The 13,089-nt window shown below is 38.3% G+C and overlaps 1 protein-coding gene across 1 annotated transcript in view; it reads left to right on the top strand.

Annotated features, from left to right (window-relative positions):
* WDFY4 (WDFY family member 4) overlaps positions 1-13,089 on the top strand; it is a 324,491-nt gene that overhangs the window by 188,562 nt on the left and 122,840 nt on the right. Inside the window, 1 exon segment of the mRNA XM_028512450.2 lies at positions 9,028-9,105. Within this exon segment, the coding sequence (XP_028368251.1) occupies positions 9,028-9,105 (78 nt within the window).

Below are 13,089 nucleotides of genomic sequence, written 5' to 3'. Positions count from 1 at the left end.
TGTTTCTCCATTTAGTGCTGTTATTTTACATTGTATTTTTTTGAAGCTAAGTCCTTAGATGTTTCACATTTAAAACTTATACTTTCTTGGTTGGTGTACTGACCCTTTTATCATTATGAAACATTCTTTTTCTTGTCTAGTAACAATTCTTGCATTATGACTACTTTATAAAATATTTGTATATTTTTACTAGATTTCTTTTGGATGGTGCTTATACAGTTCATCTTTTTTCAGCCTTGTACCTTCAACTTTCTATGTCCTTATTTTCGTCAAGTGTTTTTTAGATGCAGTATTTACTTAGGTTTTTGCTTTTTTAAAAAGAATTTACTTGCAGTTTTAATTTGGATTTTTTGTCATTTAATTACAGTTGTCCCCATTTTACCCCCATTACTCTCCTCCACCCTACCCACCCCCACATCCCACATTCATCCTCCCCCACCCCATGTCTTTGACCATGGGTCCTTTATACATGTTTCTTGATGAGGTTTTTGCTTTTGATCCAGTGTGTCTATGTTTATCTTTTCTTTAGAGCATAGTCATTTACATTTAATGTAATTAATGATATATTTAGTTCAAATCCATCTTAATGTTTATTTTCCATTTGTAATATCTGTTGTTTGTTCCTTTTTTTCTCTTTCAACATATTATCAACTGCTTTAAATTATTTCACTTACTTCCATTATTATTAGCTGGATGTTACATATTCTTTTATTATGTTTTCAGTGGTTACTATAGAAATTACAACATACACATTTGCTTTATTAGTGTCTAGTGTAAAGTGTAAATTTTAAGTAACCCCTTTAAAAAAAACTTAAAGAAAGTTAGGATACTTTATTTCATTTACCCCATTCATCTTTTCTTTTTTCAAGTATTTTAATTTCTCATTTTTTCAAATTCCATAGGAATTTAGTGTTGTTATTATCATTTTCCAACAGCCAATATTCACTTACATATGCTAACATATTCATTATTTCCATAGCTTTTTATTCATTCCAAAATTTCCTGCTTCAGTATGGAATCATTTTCATTCTACCTAAAAAGCTCTTTAGTGTTTCAATTGGTGTAGTACTGTTGGTGATGCATTCTCTTAGTATTATTCAACGGAAATGTTTTAGTTTTCAAAGATTTTTAATGAATAGAGAATTTAAGTTTGACAGATATTTTCTGTCAGGACATGAACATGTTTCACTGTCTTCTGGATTGTACAATTCTCATTGTTCATTTTAAAAAGATAATATGACTTTTTTCCTCTGTGTTTTTCAATATTTTAAAAAATTTTTGCAGTTTTACTATGATGGGCTTATATGTGGTTTTTAAAATATTTTTCTACTTTTAGGTTTGTAGGATTTGTCAAATCTGTGGCTATGGCCTTTCATCTATTTCAGAAAATTCTCATTAACTTTTCATATAGTTGTTTATTGTTTTTGATGCTGTCTTTCTCTCCTACTCTTTTGAGACTCCATTCCACATAAGCTTGATGCTTTCTCCAAATTACACATGTATCTGACTATCTCTATCTTTTTAATATTTCCCATACATTTATCTCATCATATTTTAAAAGGACATTTTTTCAAGTTTATTGATCCTCTATTCTGTTAAACTCACCTATAGAGTTTCTTATTTCATTTAATCCATTTTACAAATTTATAATTTTTATTTGATAATTTTTTTAATTTTTTAAAATTTTATTTTAATCATTGTTCAAGTACAGTTTTCTGTCCTTTACTCCCATCCCAGCCCACCCACCCATCCCTCCCCACCTCTCTCCCATTTTCACATCCCCCTAGTTTTTGTCTGTGTGTCCTTTACACTTGTTCCTGTATACCCTTCCACTTTTCCCCTGAAATTCCCATGAAATTCCCTCCACTGCCCCCTCTGGTTACTGTCAGCCTGTTCTCTATTTCAGTGTCTTAGGTTATATTTTGCTTTTTTTGTTTTTTTTGTTGGTGTTGTTTAGGTTCTTGTTAAAGGTGAGATCATATGGTATTTGTCTTTCACTGCCTGGCTTACTTCGCTTAGCATACTGCTTTCCAGTTTCATCCATGCCATTGCAAAGGGTAGGAGCTCCTTCTTTCTTTCTGCTGCATAGAATTCCATTGTGTAAATGGACCATAGTTTTTTGATCCATTCATTTACTGATGGGCACCTAGGTTGCTTCCAACACTTGGCATAATGGTGCTATTATGAACATTGGGGTGCACAGGTTCTTTTGGACTGGTGTTTCAGGGTTTGTAGGATAACCCCAGCAGTGGAAATGCTGGGTCAAAAGACAGTTCCACTTTTAGTTTTCTGAGAAAATTGCATACTGTTTTCCATAATGATTGTAAAAATTTGCAATCCCACCAAGAGTGCACTAGGTTCCCCTTTTATCCACAACCTCTCCAATACTTGTTGTTTGTTGCTTTGTTTATGATGGTCATTCTGACTAATGTGAAGTGACATCTCATTGTGGTTTTCATTTGCCTGTCTCTGATAGCTAGCGATATTGAAAATCTTTTCATGTGTCTCTGGATCCTCTGTGTGTCCTCCTTGGGAAACTGTCTCTTCAAGTCCTTTGCCCATTTTTTAATTGGGTTCCTTTTGTTCTTAGAGTGGAGTTATGTGAGTTATTTATATATTTTGGAGATTAAACCCTTGTCTGAGGTATCATTGGCAAATATGCTTTCCCATGCACTTGGTTCCCTTTTTACTTTAATACTGTTTTCTTTAGCCATGCAGAAGCTTTTTATTATGATGAGATCCCATTTGTTTATTCTTTCCTTTATGTCCCTTGCTCTAAGGGACATATCAGTAAAAATGTTGCTGGCCTTTATTATGTTGAGGAATACTCCCTCTATTCCCACTTTGCTGAGTATTTTCATGAAAATGGGTGCTGTACCTTATCAAATGCTTTTTGGACAGCTATTGATATGATCATGTGATTTTGTCTTTGCTTTTGTTTATGTGATGTATTACATTTACTAATTTGCAAATATTGTACAATCCTTGCATCCCTGGGATGAATCCCACTTGGTCATGGTGTATGATCTTTGTAATTTATTGTTGGATGTGGTTTGCCCACATTTTGTTGAGGATTTTAGTGTCTATGTTCATCAGTGATATTGGCCTGAAGTTTTCTTTTTCTTTGTTGTGTCTTTATCTGGTTTTGGGATTAGGATGATACTGGCTTCATAAAAAGTGTTTGGACAATTTGGATTCCATTATTTTGGATTTTTTGGAATAGTGTGTGAAGGATACAGGTTAGCTCTTCCTTAAATCCTTCATAGAATTCTCCCGTGAAACCATCTGGTCCAGGGCTTTTGTGTGTCGGGAGGTTTTTTTTTAGCACTATTTCAGTTTCATCTGCTGTTATTGGTCTCTTCAGGCTTTCTGCTTGTTCTTCATTCAGTTTTGGAAGACTCTATTTTTCTAGAAATTTGTCCATTTCACCTAGGTTTTCAAATTTCTTGACATACAGTTCTTCATACTAATTTCTTACAATTCTTTGTATTTCTGTGGTGTCAGTTGTAATCTCTCCTCTTTCATTTCTGATTGTGTTTATTTGGGTTCTCTCTTTTTTCTTTTATTTATTTATTTTTTTAAACTTGTTTTTAAAGTTTTATTTATTTATTTATTTATTTATTTTAGAGAGAGAAGGGGGGGCGAGAGAGAGAGAGAGAGAGAGAGAGAGACATCAATGTGTGGTTGCTGGGGGTTATGGCCTGCAACCCAGGAATGTACCCTGGCTGGGAATCGAACCTGCGACACTTCGGTTCACAGCCCACACTCAATCCACTGAGCTACGCCAGCCAGGGCTCTCTTTTTTTTCTTGATGAGCCTACTTAAAGGCTTGACAATATTGTTTCTCTTTTCAAAGAACCAGCTCCTGGATTCATTGATCCTTAGAATTGTGCTTTTCATCTCCATGTCACTTAATTCTGCTCTGATCTTGGTTATTTCCTTCCTTCTATTTGCTCTGGGCTCTCTTTGTTGTTGTTACTCCAGTTCTTGTAGGTGTAGGGTTAAGTTGTTTGTTTGAAATGTTTCTATCTTTTTTAGGTAGGCCTATATCACTATGAACTTCCCTTTCAGGACTGCCTTGGCTGAGTCCCATAAAGTCTGGATTATTGTGAGTTCATTTTCATTTGTTTCCAGAAACTTTTTTATTTCTTCCCTAATTTCATTCTTGACTCATTCATTGTTTAATAGCATGCTATTTAATCTCTATGAGTTAGAGTGTTTTGGGTTATTTTTTCCTTGTGGTTGGTTTCTAGTTTCAGTCCCTTGTGGTCAGTGAAGATGCTTGATATGATTTCAATTCTTTTGAAATTGTTGAAGCTTGTTTTGTGTCCTATCATGTGGTCTATCTTTGAAAATTTTCCATATACATTTGAAAAGAATGTGTATTTAGCTTCTTTGGGATGGATGGCTATATATATATATATATATATTCAGTTAAGTCCATTTCCTCTAGGGCAGTATTCAATGCCACAATATCTTTGTTGATATTTTGCTTGGAGAATCTGTCCATTTTTGACAGTGGGGTGTTAAAATACCCTATCATAATTGTGTTGCTGTCTATATCTTTCCTGAAGTCTTCTATGATTTTCTTTATGTATTTGGGTGTTCCTATGTTGGGTGCATATATAGTTACAATGTTTATGTCTTCTTAGTGGATTCTTCCCTTGAGTATTATGGAGTAACCTTCTGGGTCTCTTTTTATGGTGCTTTTTTTGAAGTCTATTTTGTCTGACATGAGTATTGCTACCCCAGCTTTTTTTTTTTCCTGTCTCTTTGCTTGGAAATTTTGTTTCCAGGCCTTCACTTTCAGTCTGTGTAGGTCTTTTGTTCTGAAGTCAGTCTCTTGTAGGCAGCATACATGTAGGTCATGCTTTCTTATCTATTCAGCTATTCTATGTCTTTTGATTAGAACATTAATCCTTTTACATTTAAGGTTATTGATAGGTACTTATTCATTGCCATTTTTGTACCTGTGTCCCCCCCACTTTTCCTTCCTTTTCTTAAAGCAGTCCCTTTAGCATCTCTTACAGAGATGGTTTGGTGGAGGTGTATTCTTTTAGACTTCTTTTGTCTAGGAAGCTCCTTATTTGGACTTCTATTTTGACTGAGAGCCTTGCTGGGTAAAGTGGCCTTGGTTGCAGGCCTCTGGTTCTCATTACTCAGAATATTTCTTGAAATTCTCTTCTGCCTTGGAGAATTTTCATTGAGAAGTCAGCTACTAACCTTATTGGGGCTCCCTTGTATGTTACTTCTGGTTTCTCCCTTGCTGCCTTTAAGATTCTCTCTTTGTCTTGAAATTTTGCCATTTTAATTATGATGTGTCTTGATGTGGGCCTTTGGGTTCCTTTTGATTGGGACTCTCTGTGTTTCCTGGATTTGTGTGACTTTTTCTCTCATCAAATTAGGGAAGTTTTCCATCATTACTTTCTCAAACAGGTTTTCTACCCCATGCTCTTCTTCTCCTTCTGGTATCCCTCTTATATGGATATTATTATGTTTCATATTATTGTGCATTTCTCTTAATCCCTCTTCATTCTTTCTGAGCTTGTTTTTCCTTTCTTACTCCTTATGGGTATTTTTGTCTACCTTGTCCTCCAGGTCACTGATCCAATCTTCTGCTTCATCAATCCTTCTTTTATTCCTTCTACTGTGTTCTTCAGTTCAGAAATTGTATTCTTCATTTACTCTTGGCCCTTGTTGATAGTTTCTATTTCCTTTTTCATGTTAATATAGTTTGCAGTGAGATCATTGTAGTTTCCCTGTAGTTTCGGGTAGCTCATTGTGAGCTCATTGAACTTCCTGATCGTCATTGTTAATATGTAGTTTCCTCTTGCAATAATCATTGCTTTGAACTCAATATCTGATAGTTGAGTTGCCTATATTTCATTTATCATTCTTTCTGAGGCTTCCTCATTTCCCTTCATTTGAAGATTTGTTCTTTGCCTTTCCAATGTTTGTGAGACTCTTCCTGTTAGCCTCTGCTTCTTAAATTGATCTGTTCTGGCTCCCTGGATTTATGGTGTGAAGTTCTGTGGTAGAATAGCTGTGAGATTCAGTGGTGCAGTCTCCTTCAGGTATCCTGGTGTTGACAGCTTCTACCTACTCTTTTTTATGATCAGTTTGAGGGTAAGGCAAAATGGTTTAAGACAGAAAGAAGGTATTCTATGATATTTAAGTAGCAGCTAGTAGAGAAAAAATAGGAGATCCTTTGGCTATGTATAGTGTTAACTGTGATCTTCCACCCAACTAGCCACTTTGTAGGAATGATGGAAAGAACATAAGACTCTTGTTGGAGAGGGGAGGATTGTGAGTTGGATCTAGAAAGCAGTGAGGTTGTGGGAGGTCAGATTCTGGTGTAAGTGGTGTAAGGTGAGAGTAAAGGATAGTAAGTAGGTATAGTGTGTGAGAGAATAGAGTTAACTACTATAGTAATAGATTTCAGTAAACCGTGAAGTGGGCTAAGAACTGTGTGTGGGGGGCGGTGTTGTGTAGTATTTACAATTGTACAGAATGGCTATTATTTACAGTGATATTAGAGCAACAATCATATGATATAATCTATGAGATCTAGATAACAAGAATAGGGAGTATAGAACCTTGAGTAGTGTTCTAATGGAACACAAATGAAGTGAAGGACAGTAAATTAGCAATACACTATGAAAGAGATAACAGGGGAAACCTGTCAAACAATATAATATAACCAGCCAAGCAAAGAAGACTATAGAGAAAGAAGAGAAATACAAAAATACTATTAAAATAAAAGATGTAAGAATAATGAAAAAATAATAATACACATATGCAATAACTTGCAGGTTCTCTGTAATAGCAAAGTGAAATTTGTCTCACTGTCTTAGCTGTTGGGATGCCCCCTCTTTGGGTCCAACTCTGGTCTTTTCACAGTTCTTGGTTTTTTTGTTGTTTTTTTGTCTCACTTGTGGGTATTTAAAAAGAAAAAGAAAAAAAAGAAACAGGAAGAATAAGGAAGAAAGAAGACATAAAATTGGAAAGAAAGGAAGAAGGAATAAAACTAGAAAGAAGGAAAGAGAATCAAAAAGAATTGAGAGATATAAAAATAATAAAAATGAAAAAATAAAAAATTACTTTAAAAAATCAGACAAACAAACAAAAACCTGTGGTTGGTTTCAAACTGACCAAACTGGTTTTTCTGGTCTTGCTGGCTGCAGTAGGCTCAGGGGCATTGGTTTCACTTTCCTCCCTTCTTGTCCAGCCCTCAGTAGCTCTTCTTCCCAAAGCCAGTCTGGTGCCTCTCCTCAGGGCCCTGGGTGTGGGATCCAGGTCCTCCTAAGTACGCTTCCCCCACGTTCATGGATGTGGGCTCCAGGGCTCCTGAGGAGCATGCACTTCCCTCAGGTTTATGGCTTTGTGCTCCAGGTCTTCCACAAAGCACACTCTCCCTGGGTTGTGGGCATATACACATGGCCAGGCCACCCCTGGTCGCATGGGCTGGGGTGTGCACTTTTCCCAGGGCTATGTGTGGGTGCTCACAGCCCCTGTGTGTTTTCCACTCAGTCCTCACTCCCCTCTCTGCACCCGCAAGCAACCAGGCCTCCCCCCGTGCTGCTCAATCCTTGTTTGGCTGAGGAGGGAGAAGTTGACCCAACTCTCTCCCAAGAGCCCTGTGGGAGACCCAAAGAACGCAGGGCCTGGGGCTGCAACCACCCTGGTCCCTGTGCTATCCCTGGGTCCTTATTGTCCTGAAGCACTCTCCTTACCATTTGGTTTTTCAATGTCCGCTACAATTTTTGATCTCCTATTTTCATATATGCTGTGGTACTATTGGCTGTTTGCTCTGTTCCTCTGTAGATTGGCGAGGTTTTTCTCCCATGTGTGGAAGAAAGTGGAATCTGCTCCCTCCTACCACATGGCCATCTTCCCTCTTTTATTTGGTTATTTTTCACAGATTGCATGTCTCTTGAAAAATTCTTCATATTGCATTTTGCACTATATTACTTGCATTATTTTAAGGTTGAGGTCTGATAACTCTAGTGTCTGTTTACATGTGGGCATAATTTTATTGTTTATTTTTCTATTGGTCATTTTTATGGGCCTATCTAGTAATTTCTAGTTGACTGCTGAATCTCTTGTATAAAAATTGTCTATTAGAAGTTCAGATGATGTGATCTTTACCCAAAGAGAACTTCCTTTGTCTTCTGCAATATATTTGCAGTAGGGGTGATCCCCATAATATACTCAGAGGTTGAGGTCTTAGAAATTGGGTTTCATTGTTATAAGGACTGGTCTGTTTCTGGTCTTCATGCTCCCTGATCATGAAGTGGTGCTGCCCTTCAGAGATCCCACCTTAAAACCCAATTCCTGCTAGTTTCTACAAACTGAGACTGCTGGAAGCTTTACTTATTTTCTTAGCCTCTCAGCCCCACACTGCTCATGAATTGGCAACTCCTTTAAAGGGGAACATCAGTGTAGAAAGCTGGGCTTATTTTTCTTTATTGTCTTATTTTGGGCCCCTATTCCATTATGTTCTGGGTGCCCTGGTGAGTCTGAACTCCAATTTTTGTCTCCTTAGCCACCTGAGACTTTCAAAAGCTCTGTTAAGCTTCCCTGCTTCCTAGCCACCACTTGCTGTTTAGCTTGTCAGCCTCTTGTGTTATTTTAAAAAATGTAAATATCTCAGGCGAAAATTTTAAAAAGCACAGATATTAGGCATTGAGAACATCTCAGAAAGGTTTTTTTCTCTCTCCAATATCTTGGCTCCTTAAATCTTGGCTCTCTTGGTAGCTCTCTACTGTCTTAAAGCAGTTAATTCAAATATAATTTTCTAGTTTTTGTTGGGAGGAAGATTTATCACTATGAGCTGGAAGTGGAAGTACCACACAAACATGTATGTATGTTTATGAGTGTATCAGCATAGGTGAAGTCTTTATTCATGAGGTTGTGATTAGTTTAACTAACAAATTCTTTGTTATTTCCTTTGGTAATTGGTCAGAGTAGAGAAGGTCTTATCTAAAACTAACTATCATTAATCTGTGACTTGCCTCTGTTTTCTAGGATTTTGTGTCATGTATTGAAAACTACAGAAGAAGAGGACAAGAGCTCTATGCATATTTATACAAAGATTATATACAGGTAAAAAAAACCCAAAACAGGCCCTTTCTCTATATAATAGACTGGAAGCTTCCCTGAATCTGAAATAAAGAATCAGCAGGGCCTTTGGTTTAAGTTCTAAACTGCTTAACTCAATCATCAAGTCAGTCCAACTTGCATGAACTGTGGAAGGGGTTTGAATCCATATTGTCAGCAACTGAGGAGACAGGTAATGTGTCTATCCACTCAGAGTGTCTCAGACCACTTTGCTAGGAACTAGGGCTACATTTGTAAACAGACATGGGCCTAACTCCCAGATAGCTTTACTAAAAAGGAGAAATATACATTAAATAACTATAGAAATAAATAGATCATTATAACTTGTGATGAACAATATAAACAGAAAGTACAGGTACAATGAGAGATCACAACAGGGGAAAGAATTTGGGTGGGTCAGAAGCTCCCTCAAAGGAGGTAATCTGTAAGTTGAGATCTGAAGGAGAAATATTGGCTAAAGTGTTTCTGAAGAAGTTATTTTGCTTAAGGGGAGGGCATGCTTGAAGGTCCTGAGTCAGGAAAAAGCTGGGTGTCATCAATTAACTGGAAAGAAGAAAAGTGACTGACTGACCTGAGCTGGGTAGGGTAAGGATGAGGCAGGTGGGAGCAGCCAGTGCTCGTCACCACCACATTAGGAATTCTGCTTTTTTTTTAAGTGCAGTGGGTTGCCACTGATGAGGGCAGGTTTAGATATTTAAAACACCTGTCTAGGGATGATATTTCTGCAATCTAGGTAAAGAGCACTGGCTGTTAAGCCAGTGAGACTGCTGTTTAATCTTGGGTCTGCTTTTACATAAGCCTGCAGTCTGAGCCTCAGGCTCCTGATCTTTCAGATGGGCTGATACTTCCTGTAAAGGCTAAAGAACAACTATAAAGCACCTAGATGGTGGCTGGCAGGAAATGTCCCATATATGGTGATGGAATGGCTAAGAAGTTATTTTCATTTGGTTTTGTTGTTAAACTTTTTAAAAATGATTAATAATAGAGCACAACACATAGAATTACAACCTTACTACTTATATTACTTACTTTATAATTTCTCTGTTCCAAAGCTTTTGCTAGGTCTAAGAATGACAAAGATTATAATGTCAATGCTCTATATTGAGGGTTCATAAAACTTAATAAACAGACAAAGTAAAGAAATAACCACAAACAGGGTGATAAGGCCAATACTAGGATGTTCTGTTCTTAGAAGAGAAACATTGGGGTGTGAGGAGACATTTGGGGTATTGGGGTGAGGGTCAAGGAATGGTGAAACAGTGGTGCCCAAGGTCAGGGGAAACAAAATAGGCCATGATCAATTTAAGCCAATTGACATGGTCTGATTCCCTCCATATAAGCTCCTTAGGAGTCCACCACATGCCCTGAGAATAGGGGTTTAAGAGATGTGCTGCCTGCACTGCAGGAACACAGTCTGGCAGCACAGCCCCCAGGCTATCTTATGAGTTTGCAGATTATCAGACATGTCAGAGGTAGGAGAGCAGTTTTGGGGTGTCAAGTGCATGTGAGAAGGGCAGACCTCAGCAGAGTCTCCAAGCCAAGAAAGAAAATATCCAGCTTTCTAGAAGGTGGCCTTGCTCATTTTTATCAGCAGGCCTGACTGGGGTTTGGAGAGTCGAGAAAGACGCACAGAGTTTCACTGTTGAGTGAGGTATACTCAAGAAAGTCAACATTCTGAGGCTAATCCATAAAAATACTTTCCAAGTGTTTAAATATTTCAGATGATTGTTACCATATTTAAAGGAACACAGAAACAATCATTGTCTGCCAGAGAGAACCAGGTCTGGAGCACTCATCCAAATTTTTTTAAGGGGCAACATCTTCCTAATGCAGAGCCCACTCTACTTCCAGCAAATTCCAAATTCTAGAAAGAAATCAGGCTTGTCAAGCTTACCATGTTCTTCAAGTACTGCTTCTTGCCAGTGCATTCAGTGAGGTCCTTCCAAGAGGTTGGTGATAATGAGACTCAGGGCCCTCATCTCACAGGGCTCTCAGTGCTAGATTGGGAAAAACTTCTCTAACATGGCATTTTACCCACAACTAAGAAGTCATTGGAGATGGTGGGAGACTACAGCAAGACAAAATAACATGATCAATACTCAGTGCTCTGGAAGTTAGCCCAAGAATATTTATGCCCCATCATTCTATCACCAGCAAATTGAGCAATTCTAATATTTAATCTCCCAAATTTCTCATCGCTCTCAAAGTCCTGGCAAAAACAGCTGTCTGTCCTCTGGCCCTTCTCAGAGTTGCCTTTGCCTGTTCAAATTCTATTTGTTCCCTTCTCTATGGTCCATACACTCTGGTTCTACCCTGTTATATACACAGACCATCCTTTCTTATATTAAGTCCTCATTGTAATTTATAGAAATGCCTCCTCATGCCTATGCTGTTTTTATAACACTGCGATCTTGACTGGTTAAAACTCATGGCTAGATGCCTTCCACCCCAGAAATGGCTTTTCTCTCAACAGTGGGTACGCTGTGCTGTTTCACTCTGTTCTGAGCTCTCTAGGGGCCAACAGGCTGTTGCTACTTCTTGCTCAGTGTCTGTATGTCCATTAAGTTTTGTCATAGCTCTATCAGATACAAGTATTAGAAAGTCAACTCAAACTGACTCAGGCAACAAATGAAATGTTTTATGCTATTAAAGTGTCCAGGGAAAGCACAGGTCTCAGGGTCTAGGCATTCAAGCCCCACTCTAAGGAATCTGTCTTCTCTCTCTCTCTTTCTCCTCTCTCCTACATGCATACACATTTACATAAATACACAAAAATTCATGAGTTACTAATGCTTTTGAGGCACCAGAGCACATGAATGAGAGAGCATGTGAGTGTGAAGGGAACTCATGTTCTACTCTCTGGGCTGCACATCCTAGAATGAGGCAGTGTTCATGGGGAACCATTTTTTAACTTGTATAATGCCACTGTCTCCTTGCCAAGTTGCAAGGCTATATGCCATATCTGTCTGAGGGGGCACTTGTCCTGATGCACATAAAGGTGTCCTGGGACTGTGGTGAGTGGCCTGGATATATATCTGCACATCTACCTCTCTGCACTGTTTCCTCTGTATGGGCTCTGGAGCACCATTACCACCCTGGGGAGTGATGCACAACAGTCCATCAATAACCATACAGTACCACTTAGATTTCCCAGTCTTGGGTGACACGTTAAACCCCAAAGCCAGGTCTAGAGTCAGCCCTACCAAAGCACCGGAGACTGAAAGCAGGGAAGGTCACCTAGAGGAAAGTCTCAACAATGCTATCCAAGAGTTTCTTTTCAGCCAAAAATCATAGCTGCCTCTAACATGCCAGAACCCCCTGCCTTTGAGTCTCTGGGGTAGCACTGGGCCCACTCAAGTTTTGAACTGAAAGAGGACATTGCATTGTGCAGAAACATGAGCATGACAGAGTAGTCTGCAGGTGTGGAAACTCAAGGCTTTTGCTGTTTAGTCACCTCATGTCCTCTGCCCCAGGACCACATGAACCTTTTTATTGTGGTTGAGCAGTCATTCATCTCTGAGGGGTCTCATTGCTGACACGTAGCTGTGTGGCTGCAGGTACTCAAGACAACTCACTTTGCCTGTGATGAAGACTCAGGGAACCACGAACCACAATTACATTTGTGGGGCCTTGGAATGAAGAAGGTGCTCCTAAAAGACTAATTTGAAGTCTAGGGTGGATAACCCAGTAGCTCAGGAATTATTCATAATCTATGAAGCTCCGTATGTTACTGCAAACACAGCAAAAATTTCCAGGTAGCTGAATTATTTTCCCAAAACAAGTGTTCATTTTATATAACCAAATCCCTGTAAAAGGCTTTGGATAGTCATTATTTTTCTGGAGCTCTTTATTAAACAGTTGGAGTATAGTGTAAAATGCTGTAACTGTTTTGGATATTAATGTAAGAACTGTGGAGAAACAAAATAATCTTGTTTCAAAATAGGATTTAGTGAATTCACATTAATACTA

The sequence above is a fragment of the Phyllostomus discolor genome, chromosome 5 (assembly GCF_004126475.2).
Source record: "Phyllostomus discolor isolate MPI-MPIP mPhyDis1 chromosome 5, mPhyDis1.pri.v3, whole genome shotgun sequence".
NCBI classification, from domain to species: domain Eukaryota; kingdom Metazoa; phylum Chordata; class Mammalia; order Chiroptera; family Phyllostomidae; genus Phyllostomus; species Phyllostomus discolor.
Note: the sequence above shows the minus strand (reverse complement) of the source record. Positions and strands in the feature narration are given on the sequence as shown.